Source organism: Gadus macrocephalus, chromosome 15, assembly GCF_031168955.1.
Source record: "Gadus macrocephalus chromosome 15, ASM3116895v1".
Lineage (NCBI taxonomy): Eukaryota > Metazoa > Chordata > Actinopteri > Gadiformes > Gadidae > Gadus > Gadus macrocephalus.
This window is the reverse complement of record NC_082396.1, coordinates 19,803,682-19,816,336: the sequence shown is the minus strand read 5'-3', so window position 1 is coordinate 19,816,336 and position 12,655 is coordinate 19,803,682. Positions and strand designations below refer to the sequence as shown.

General features: G+C 43.5%; 1 protein-coding gene across 1 annotated transcript in view; it reads right to left on the bottom strand.

The window, feature by feature from the left end:
* lrpprc (leucine-rich pentatricopeptide repeat containing) overlaps window positions 1-12,655 on the bottom strand; it is a 64,359-nt gene that overhangs the window by 35,677 nt on the left and 16,027 nt on the right. The window contains exons 12-20 of the mRNA XM_060072410.1: window positions 10,519-10,637; window positions 10,263-10,353; window positions 9,440-9,509; window positions 4,988-5,015; window positions 4,426-4,483; window positions 2,967-3,073; window positions 2,491-2,568; window positions 1,509-1,562; window positions 738-851 (exon numbers count right to left, since the gene is read on the bottom strand). Of these exons, the coding sequence (XP_059928393.1) occupies window positions 738-851; window positions 1,509-1,562; window positions 2,491-2,568; window positions 2,967-3,073; window positions 4,426-4,483; window positions 4,988-5,015; window positions 9,440-9,509; window positions 10,263-10,353; window positions 10,519-10,637 (719 nt within the window). The remainder of the gene's footprint in view (window positions 1-737; window positions 852-1,508; window positions 1,563-2,490; window positions 2,569-2,966; window positions 3,074-4,425; window positions 4,484-4,987; window positions 5,016-9,439; window positions 9,510-10,262; window positions 10,354-10,518; window positions 10,638-12,655) is intronic.

Sequence of the window (12,655 nt, the reverse complement as noted above, 5' to 3'; positions counted from 1 at the left end):
CACCGACATTCTAAAAACCCAGTCAATGCAGTCATGTGATTGGCTGAAAACGAGGGAGGCATCTGATTGGCTACAGAGTTCCTTGTTTGAAAAAAATACATTTGTGAATCCAGCCACGTCAGGACAGTTCACACACAAATAACAAGTTCACAAATGAAAAGCGTCTTGTAAATTCAAGTTCCAAATACATTTTGATGACAATTGCAAATATTTTTTTAATACATATATTTATGGATTTATATTACGGTACATTTATTTAAAACAAGACACATTTGTGTGTGGATCAGAAATGTGTTTGTGAAACTTATTTTTGTTTATGGATTTATTTTACATTTATACATACGATATCCATTTGTGTGTGCATTGAAATGTATTTGTGAGAAGAGAGTAATTTATATATAAATCACAAAATACATTTGTGAATCCTTCTCTGTGCATTCATTATTAATGAGACTGTTCTGACCCCATAACAGCAAGCTGGTCAGGACTAGTCGGGGTGAGACGACTTGATCGGGGACACCTCAACTCTTGGGGGAGAGCTAGGAGGAGCCGGTGATCAAATTAGCAACATTCCTAGTGTTCCCTTCCCCACAAAACACAGACCAAGTAACTATGTCTTCAACACTTTCCAACAGGATAATAACGAGTGTAGAAAAGATAAGAAAAAATAAAATGTGTCAAACGGAGGAAGTGAAGAAGAACAGAGATAAAGAGAAGACCTTGTTCCACTGTCCTACCTCTTTGGCACAAAGGGCTAGTATGATTTGTTTCACCACAACGCCCACTGGTTTGTTTTCAGCTTTCAGTTCGGCTAACTTCGTCTCCAGCACCTCTAGTTTGGCCCCAGTGGCCTGATCAAGCAAGAGACACACACACACACACACACACACACACACACACACACACACACACACACACACACACACACACACACACACACACACACACACACACACACACACACACACACACACACACACACATTTAAAGTAGTAAAATGTAAGATTGAGCCCCTCCCCTTCAGTAGGCTTTCAGAACTCATAAAACTCTAACACAGCGTTCAGTACTCTAACTGGTTCTGCTCTGTGTGACACCTTCTATCATAGGCTGGGCTGGCTGGGGGAGCGAGGAGGGTCCAATGGAGGGTTGAACAAAGATTCTTATAAACATAAAGAGACGTATGGGCTGGCCAGCATTTTGGATTTGTATAATATATAAGTTATAGGATGTGCTTTTATTGATAACATTATCAAAATCACAATTTAATAGCATTGACTACAGATAGTTTTAAAATGTTATGCGTTGAATCGCATGATGAACGGGAATTAAATTATCGATCAACACGTAATAAAAAAGCCTTAAAGTAATATACATTTCTTGAATTGTGGAATTTATTTAAATGAATATGTAATGGTTAATGCCTCACTATATGTGCCAGTTTATTGACATTAAGTAGATAGAAATGCTTGAAGGAAATTTTGCGATGCATACAGCGGTGTTCTACTCACAGTGTTGGGCGCCGCTGAGGTCATCTCTTTGGGGTTCACCAGTTTAAGAACATCCTGAAATACAAAACATAAGATGAGATAAAAAACAATAAGCCTGAGATGGCTAACAGAGGAAACACTTTGAATTTTACTACAATGAACACGCACTATTTAGTTCACTGTATCAATCTTACTCTTTTCCAAGCCGACCCCTCATTTCCATATATACTTACAGTATATGTACATCAATTGGCCACTTTACTCTTACCTACTTGGAATCTTTAAGAATTAAAATATAGTTTTATCTCTCTAGTTGGGTGAAATAAAATACTCTTTACATAAAATGACAGACATATGCCGCTTTTCCACCGCACATGTAGCTCGACTCGACACGACTCGACACGACACGACTCGACACGGTAGCAGCACGGGTGCTTTTCCACCGCAAATAGTACCTCCTGGACGTGGGCGGGGTCGGCTGCGCGAAAGGGCCGTGACGTATTTGTGTACGGGACGCAAACAACACATACGCAACCCACACATGGACAGAACCCACATAACAACAATGGAGGACATCGATCGCATTACTATTATTAGCTGGCATGTTGAAGAAGTTGGAGAAGTGGAACATGTTGGCTGCGCGCTGCTATGGATGTTACCAGCATGGTTGCCATGTCGCTCTCGTGACTTCGTCACACTCTCTGGCCAATCAGTCGCCGGCCGTCTGCCGACGTCACCTTTTAGCATCGGCTCAGCTCGCTTGGAACCTAGAGCGAGTAGGTACTAGAAAAAGCAGCCACTTCAGGTACCAGATACCATGGTACCGCGGTGGAAACGCAAAAAATGCGAGCTGAGTCGAGTCGTGTCGAGTCGTGTCGAGCTGGTACCATGCAGTGGAAAAGCGGCAATAGAAGCTAAAAAGGACTCTTCCATAAAACCCTTTTTGAGTTGGATAATTCTCCATCATATCAAATGGGCAGGTTGGAGACATGAAGACACTCACCTTAATGAGCTCTGGGACCTGGTACGAGTCCAGGAGGTTCCTCATGCCTCTATAGATGTTGAAGGAGATGGTGATCTTCTGGAGGAATACAGGAGCAGATATCACCAATAATTCAGGAGAATCATGTTTTGATGAGCAGAGTGAGACATGCCTGCACTATTTCTTCAGGAGGAGTCAACCGGCATTCATTAGTAATTAGTAACACACACACACACGCGCACACACCTTAGAATCCAAAACATGCAAAAAAAAGAATTTCCAAAATATTGTGATTCTCATGTGTATACACAAGTAGATCATCTTTTAACAGTAAGTATTTCACGCAGCTTACAGCACTTGTAACCTGTGCCCTCATTGGCCACACCCCCGTAGCCCACATATATGATGCAGCTTGTCTGCATATATCCATGGAAATAAAGACGTAAACATAATGTTCACAACAAAAGTACTGTTGTGTATTGTGTTTGTGTGGGTACCTGTTCACTCAGCTTGTTAAAGTACTCCTGCAGTTTGGTCTCATGTGCACGGACCTCTGCTTCAGTCATGCTGTCCACCAGGTTGTACAATAGAAATGAAGCAGTGTCTAGACATGGAAGGACACAGATACACACATACACACATTTCATTTGTCATTGTGCCAGTCACAGGGGCCATTTGTGCATTAATACATGTTTTTTTCTGTAACCTCTGCAGTGTGCGTTAAAGTGATAGCATTCTGCTGACAGAGGCTTCACTCTGCTGTGTGATAGAATGCATTGCAAGCCACAGTGACAGCACCCCCCCCACACACACACACACACAGACACAGTCTAACAGAATGTGACATGGATAACCGTCTCGATCGCTCCCACCAGCACACACACCAGTGCAGGCGTGGGGCAAGGGGGCGTGATGGGGAGGATGCATGGAGGGGGGGGGGGGGTGGAAGCGCACACTTTGCAAGACACACACACACTGACACGGAGCGACACTTCCTCTCCACACACACACACACACACACACACACAGTGTCATATCAGAGATTCTGTTCCGTTATGACACACTCTTACAACTCAGCGCTGTGTCAGCAGCCAGGGTCTATGTCTACTGACAGAGACTCAGATCGCACTCACACACACCTAATGCAACAGAGACTGCAGATGTGCACGGATGATAAAAGCACTCAAACACGTGCAGGACATTTGCCAGTCAGTTGAGTTGGTTCAGTAGCAAGGAACAAGCTAGGAGCAAAGGCGCACGACAATCACACTGAAGAACACGCACACGTGAGGACAATCATGTCTTCTGCTGAGAAAGCGAATGAGCAGACTCAAATATGACATGGTCAGGTTGAGCGTGATCTGGGATCCAGCAGTCCGACTGTGTTAGAACGTCTTGGGGGGGGGGGGGGGGGGGTCAGCACAGAGACTGGGCCAGAGACCAACCACTCAACCGCCGGAGGTCTTCCTTGTCTTTGTTCCAATTAAAGGGATATTTTACCAAACAAAAACTGGTATTTCTACAGTGGCCAGGCAACACCATGTTGATTTGACCCCTTTTAAGACATTTTTTACTGTTACCGTTTCACTGTTAATATCCAATCACGTGCTCCCAGAGCCCCGCTTCCATCAACATGATCTGTTTTAACAAACATGAAGCGCCTGAAAAGAAACTTCAGCTCAACTGCCTACAGACTTTAGATATGAAATCCAAAGTCTGATTTGTGAGACTAGGCTTCGCTTAATAAATCACATTTTGCTCATCCCAGTGCGGTTTCTTTAACAGAAAAGCACACAGGCTCATCTCAATTCAAACCTTGGTCTATTCATCAATTCCATTATTTCAGTAAAATATACACCTACATACACTCAATATAAATGCATTGATATTCATGTCTGCGGTTTGAAGTGTACACATAATGCACTTGACTTCTTGCATAAAGTCTGCTGGGCTTACCAGCGGGCTTGGAGTTGCCTCTAGTGAAGCGAGCGTCTCTGTAGAGGAGGTCGGTGATCTATAGGAAAAAGTGAAAACAATCAAATATACAACATATCTCAACCACAAGGCCATTTAATGAGGAATTCCATCGGTCCGATTAGTGCTTCATAAAAACACATGACTGAGAACTGCTGAGGCTACTTTAAATTCATACTTTTACAACCACATGAATTACACAACATAATTAATGAGTTGCATTCATTGGCCTGAAATGTGAAGCACAGAAATGAAATCATTATAATAATATTATTATCATAACATAAATAATAGATTACGAAATAAATAATATCTTTTTTCAATAAGAAAAAAACACAATACTACTGAGCACCACTGGGGTCATATGGTTAGACAAAATGTAAACACATCAATGGACAACTATATGTTGCACTTCATGGATGTAGTCGAGGAGCCCATCCTGTTTGGTAGTCTGTATGACTGGTACAGAGGTATCTTTCTACCATGGGACCCGGGAGGGCTTCTTACAATAAGCCTTGATAGACCGAAGAGATGGGAGACTTACCTTTACCATGCTCTCGATATCGCTGAACCTGCGGGGGGCAGTAGAGGACAAGGAAAAGATCAGCTGATATAGAAGACTATCCTCACCTAGCAGACTGGTGATCATCCATTTATTCTTGACACTTCCAGTGTTTTTCTTTCAGGCACATTTCAAGTTTCTCTTTCAGGAGTTTCTAAACTCGCCCGTCTCCTTGTTAAAATGTTGACCTTCTGGTCAATGGCACTTCTACCCAAGCTGATATAAACTGTATTAGGGTGCTAGCAAAAGAATCCCTTCCATTCTTTTTTTTCAAACTTAAACACATCAACTACTAATTGTTTTTCAATCGGGGGGTCAAAGTACAAAAAAAACAACGAGTTTGAAGGTTTGTGTGGTGGACTGACATATTCCTGAAGAACTGAAAAACACAAAACCGACAGCATGCAGCAGTCAGCACACTAAATGATGACAACTGAGACATTTCCAGAGTTGTCAGCTATTTGGACGTCTGCATGAGAGGGGGAGTGAATGGGTGATTGCAGGAAAGAAGAGGGAAGGAATTTAATGATTTAATTATCCATTGACCTTGCCTTTGACAAGGGCAGATCCCATAACACACACACACACACACACACACACACACACTTTATGATACAAGAATCACAGACCTTCTACCCATTTCGCACATGCAAACCAAACATAGTACTGGACCAGTTATTCCCTCTACAATACCCCACTACTGGACCAGTTATACCCTCCATAATACCTCTGTAGAGTACCACTAAAATGCTCTACCCACAGAAAAAATAATTTGCCTGCTTTGTCCTTACAATGGCATATACAATGAGAAAAGTCTGCCATCAGCTCTGTACAATAGAGCAATCTGAAGCAGAGGTAGGGTCCAGCGATGTGAAGGGGCCAGACTGGACATTGCCACTCTTTTTGTGCCGCTTTACAGACATTTTCTGACATTCAGGTCTTCAGTTAACACCTTAACTTAACTCCACATGGAAGATCACTTTATTATGGAACGTGAATATAAAGTCAACAGAGTTGGGTGTCGAGAGTGACTTTTAGTATTTAGTATTTATTTTAGTATTTAGTATTTTTTTGACTATCGTTGCAGGGTCCATCAAGGTCTATAGACCCAAAACAATAATTACTTTTAATTATCATTAATAACATTTACACATAGTAAAAATGTAAGCCTAATGCTTCATGTTCAGTGAAATGTGTAAAGGCTGTTTTTTACGGGGGTCACACTGGTGAGTACGAAAGCCAAAGCTGCCAGGGTTGGTATAATATTTGTTTGTGCCCGTTTTGTTGGTTGTGTAATAAGTCAGAACTATATTGGCCAAGACGCGTCGCACAAACTGCCCCTCCAAAATGCATTGCATATTCGAAAAACGCAAACGCGCAAAAGTCACAACACAACTGTAAACCTCTCAAAACAAATGCAAAAGCCAAAACACAAACCTCATTAATTCAGCTGTAGTCTATTCATGCTAGAGAAGCTAGGCAAAATATACTATAATGTGGAATATTATACATCCAGGGCTGTGGATTAACCTGTGTGAAGAGAAATGTTTCAGGGAAAGGCAGCCACTCGATCACAGTGGTGAGAAGAGGAGAGCAATCATGGCTCAGCTGAACAACTGAACAACTGATATTGAAATGGTTTGAAATTTGAAATTGTAATGCACCGGTCAGAGACAGTTTTCATATGAATGTTGGTCAGTTACAGAGAAGGTTGCAACTGTATAGGCGAAAGGCCCATGCTATGAGATGCATATTTCGGTTAAGTCATGATAACAAGATCTTATCTCGTTATGAGGACTCAAAAAGCAATCAATCAGATTCCATGCCTCCTCCTCAAGTGGCAAACAAAAGCCTTTCAGTGATATTCAGACCCATTTATACAAAGCAGTTATTATGATCTCAAAAATCTATTTGTGGTACTTTTACATATTTGCTACACTGACTACTTCCTCCATGAGAGCTGCTCTGAGCCTCCTTGCATTAAAAACTACTAAACTAACTCACTTGATCTGTCTGTCAAGTCAAAGGGTCACTTTAGAGTGGAGGTCCATATATCAATAAAATATGATATCATGTGGAGGGGGCATGGCTTGGTGCAGGCTGCACACCGGTGGCGAGGCGGCTCAATCAGGGGAACCAACGTAGCTGTGGGAGGGGGCATAATGAGCAGGCTGGCCATAAATACTGCCGTGTTGTTGTGCTTACAGTGGGGTCGGGTCCGGCTAATGAGTCAAACGAGTTCCTCAAGTTAATAACTTGAGTACATACATTGCAACAAACAATGGTAGGCGCCAATTTTTTTTTTAAGGATGAATAGATATTCATCACAAATCTCTGCCTAGCTATTCAAACTTTTGTTGGTTGGGTTTGAATAGATCCATTTGTGACTCCAATGTCCCGGCCGGGCAGCAGAAAAATCGTATGGTACACAGTACAGACCTATCCTCAGATGACTTTTCCCATAGATCGTTTGGAAAATAGGGCTTGTCAATCTGAATGCGTCATGGCATTTTTTGTTGCTGATACGCAGCCATATTGAGAGGACTCAAGACAGTTGTAGTGCTGACTCCTGGAGCTCTATATCTATATAATATAATATAATAATATAGTATTTCTATAATATTATATCTAATATCACGGCCAAAAGCTACTGTATGTGCGCCTCGGATGATATTATGAATCATAAAGACTGCGTCTAACGTCTCTGGCACTTCCACAACAAGTAAAGACTCGTAGTGGGGGATATCTCGGCCATGGTTGAGAAGAATTGGGGGAAAGGAACTTTGGCCTTGACTCTCTGAAGTCCATGACCTGCGGCATGGAGGAGAAAGAGATTGTAGTCCAGGAGCTGAGCTGCCGGACTGCCGCCAAGCTCTCCGCGCCGGAGCTGCCGGACTGCCACCGCCGAAGCCGTTCGGCCGCCGCCAAAGCTTCGGCGGCAGTCCGGCAGCTCCGGCGGTGTACTCCGGGAGCAGAAAAGTCTTGCAGGGGTAGCTCGGCGGCAGTCCGGCAGCCCACCTCCGAGAGTACAATTCTCCTCCGGACTGCCGGTGAAGCTTCGGCGGTAGTCCGGCAGCTCCGGCGGGGGGAGCTCGGCGGCAGTCCGGCAGAGAAAGGGATTGTACTCCCGGAGCTGAGCTGCCGCCGAGTTCCCCCCTCGCTCGCTCGTTTGGTAACTGTACTGTCAGAAATGCATAGCTCACTCAAAATAAATCTCATACAGACTTTTATCAAAGTTTGTATGCCTGTGGGAGCACCAGAGACCCAAAACAACACCCCAAATCCCAGGAAAAGTGTTGTTTTCATAATATACCTTTAAAGCAACCTTAATATAACATACTCTAGTCTTTTGAAAACTGTGGTTGCCACGTCTCACATGAGATAGACCGCAGATTCAAACACAAAACTGTCTCCCCTTAATGACAAATCCTTTCATGATTCATTACTAAACAATGAAAACAAATCAATATTACTAACTTGATAGCTAACGTTCCAATGCTCGCTGCTGTCCTTATACTTTTTTCAAATGTAGGCATTGCGATCTACCCACCCTTTAGGGGATCATACCTCCCTTTTACTTGGGACAGGCCCTGTTTCTGCTGGCCTGGGCGCGTTTAAAAATTACGATTATAAAGATATATTCATGTATTTCGTAGCTTGCTCGTGAATATTCATTTTGCGACTGTTGGTAATTAGTATCGTGTCTATCTGATAGGCTGTGAAGCAAACTCGCTACATGGGGGTTTATCTATCGACTTGTACAATAAACAAGCATGAACGAGTACAAACAATGGGCCATTAAAAGAGTACAGTACCCTTTCAATAAGCTTACTGTTCCACTAGTTTAGCAAAGCTTAAAAGACATCATAGTGAACCAAGGGGCCCAATCTTTGACTTTAGAAGAAATCTTTATGGAAAGGCCTCCATATTAAGCTTGGGAGTGAGCATTTGTGTGTTGTTCAACTGTAAATATTCATAAACACAGCCCTACACATTACAACCTTTAGGCTTAAGGCTGTCTGTGTGTGCATCTGTGTTTCGGACGTTGGAAGGGGTGTTGGGATTAGCACGAGTATGCTTATTGGTGGGAGCAGCAGGCATCTGCTTATTTGCATAACTCTCACGGTGCTTTGGGGCGCACGCCGAGGGACCACAACTCCATTTGCATGAGCCCGTGTCCGGAGTGTGTGTGAGCGTTTTGTGTGACACGAGTTTCTCTCCTTGCAGCTTGCCTCACTCACACACACAAATAAACACCAACGCACAAACAAATGACATGCGTGATAAGCTGCATATGTCATATCCATAACATCTGCTGTTGTGACCTCCATCACGCTCCGAGCCACTGTATAAAAGCCTGTAAGGTATTGTATGGCAAATTCTGAAGGAATATGGAAATGGAAATTATTCACACTGTTCCTCTAATTAACTTACTTTTTGAAGCCCGCGGTGAGGCTGCCGCGGAAGTTACCGATCTCCATGACTGGGAAGGCCTGGTCAGAGACTGGGGTCAACAGACAGGGAAGACATCTAGTAAGACAACACTTTTGACATTGTTATATATAAATACATGACCAATTGATTACATATCTTGTTTGATAATGTGGGAATAAAGCTGACAGCATTGGTGAATTTGCGAGGTGGTGTTGTCTGGACAGAGCACGGTTAAACAGTCCCAGCCCATATATCTGCTGGGTACATGCACTCAATTGGAAGAGCGGTTAATGGAGGCTAAATCAAGTTGTAAGAGACACATAAAAGAGTCACACTCCTCCATCTCTCTACATAGTCATACTCCTCTCCTCCATCTCTCTACAGTCACACTCCTCTCCTCCAGCATGTAGAATGTTGGTGTATTTTATACACAACGCAGAGTCTATACGAACAGTTTAGAAATAAGCTGAAATCTAACAAGCACTACAGTAACACTCCTCCATCCCTCTACATAGTCACACTCCTCTCCTCCATCTCTCTACATAGTCACACTCCTCTCCTCCATCTCTCTACATAGTCACACTCCTCTCCTCCATCTCTCTACATAGTCACACTCCTCTCCTCCATCTCTCTACATAGTCACACTCCTCTCCTCCATCTCTCTACATAGTCACACTCCTCTCCTCCATCTCTCTACACAGTTACACTCATGTCCTCCACTCATGAAGGCCTGCTGATGGCACAGGGAGGTGAGTGGGTGTCTGTGTGGACTCTAGACCAATCCATGCGGACATGCAACGGTGTGTGTTTGTGGAGCACTTACTCATGGTGTAGAATTTGGCTAGATTGCTACTAGCTGCTGAGCGAACCTCCGCAGACAGGAAGTATTCAGACTCCAGCGTTAATCCTTCATCCTGAGGTATGAGACAAAACACGTAAAAAACACGTCACACACACACACACACACACACACACACACACACACACACACACACACACACACACACACACACACACACACACACACACACACACACACACACACACACACACACACACACACACACACACACACACACCTTGAAGGCCTTGCGGGCTTCCTCAATGCTCTCGAAGGCAGGGATGATGTAGTTGGTGAAGGTTTCAGGAGCAGGGGACACTTCCAGCTCCATCATGCCCCTCACCACCTCCAGCACTCCTGCAACACACAAACACGGTTTGAAATGCTACTTGTTAGGGGTAGGATCAAAATATAGATACGCAGATATCGTTGCCCTACTTCGAATCGATACACTACAGCCAAATAGATGTTCTATTTTTGTAATCATTAAAAAAATATATATAATCATTTATTTTGCATTTTCATGCTCTATCCCTTAAGAGTTAAGACAGGAAATATCGCCCCTAATATCGATATTATAATTGACGAAATAAGGCGCTCTAAACTGATTTCCCTGCTCCTCGAGGTGGCACTCGACACTTGAATAAGGGAAACTAACTGAAAAATTCAGTTGGACCATGAATAAAGACCAAAAATCCAGCACTTTACCTTTTCACAGTCATTTTGTATTCATCATTAGACATATCGTTATGTAACGCTATAGGATTGTCCAACAATATATACACAAATATTATATGTATATATATTATCGTATCGCAAACCATGTATTGCTTATCATATCGTGAGGTACCCTGTGATTCCCACCCCTACTACTTGAACAACGTTTGTATTAGGTTGCTTTGTTTTAAGTCGTTTTAGTAAGACAGCAACTTGGAAACAAGCCCAATGCTATTAAGTATAAATGCATGGAAACAAAGTGCTAGAAAAGAAGTGACTCTTTAAGTAGTTAACTCCCGGAGGTGATCCCAACGGTAGACCTGTGTTGCCGTTATATATTAGTTGGCTAAAAGTGAGGGGGAGGTTGAAAGTAACTCAAGTAAATCATGCACTCATTGAACACAGTCACACACACATCAGCCTACAGCAGCGGAGGAGCTGTTTAAATACAGGCCCAAGAAAAAAGCTGCCACACATTTTCTATAACCCATTGAGTTGAAGAGAGACAGACACAACACATCAAGAGAACACTAATTGATGCTCCCTAGTTTGCCTTTGGCTGGACTGGTGGACAAACACACACTTAGCTTTACCCCGTCCCCTCGTTCCCCAGCACGGACCCCAAGGTCTTGCCCCGAGGGATGAGGCCAAAACAGCAACATGCATATGGAACAGCCACTCACACACTCTCAATATGCCCGGGAGAGAGAGAGTGGCAGTACGTTAGCATACTGAACAGCCACACTTTGCATATGCCTGAGAGTGTGCCTCGCAGAAGACATGGGCCTAAATGAGCCATGCATCACAATTCCATGCAAGTTGCTATGAGAGTTTGATGACAGAAACATCAATGTGTCCCTCTACATTATGCTGCACACATATACGCACAGGAATTGACAACAGGCCGCACGGTTGTAAACAATGTTTCCATGCAGACCTCAGCAAACTACCGTAAGTGCTGGGCAGATTCCATGGACCGTGTGTGTGTGACACACACACACACACACACACACACACACACACACACACACCCCCCCCCCCCCCCCTCGGGAAGCCGGTGTACACCTGACAGACTCTGTACATGAATAAAAGACGAAGCCTGTGCTTTTATACGCCATTAGAACCTGCATTACCCAGGTAGAGCTACCTGGGACCACTCCGCTCACCATCCAGCCACCCCAACATCCTCCTTCATTCATCCCCTCTCCAGGGCCCACACTCTACACTTTCACAAAGAAAAAAAGGAAACAACCACTGGTGATCTGGCCCTTCTCAATGGAGGAGCCTCCGTTCCCTGGTCCATTCTTGCCCTTCTCATCTGCTCTTTTTTGTCTATGAAAAGGGTTTGTGTTGTCTTCCTGCTGAATAATCCATGATCCATTTCACATTGAGCCAGACAGATAGGAAACAAGTGGATTGTGGACGAGGTATAAATGTACACTGGACTGCTCCTCCCTGTTTGTGCTTTCACCCCGTTTCTCAATAACAAGCACTTTCCAACAGGACATTTTTTTAGGAAGACGTATTTTTAAGACCCTCTTTCGGTGAAGGCCAAGTGAACGTAGGTGACATGGACTTCACCCTTTATCTTCGGGATGCAGCCCCATGAACACATCAACATTATTCTTAAGGAGTAAATGTTTCAGCTTTGTTTCTGA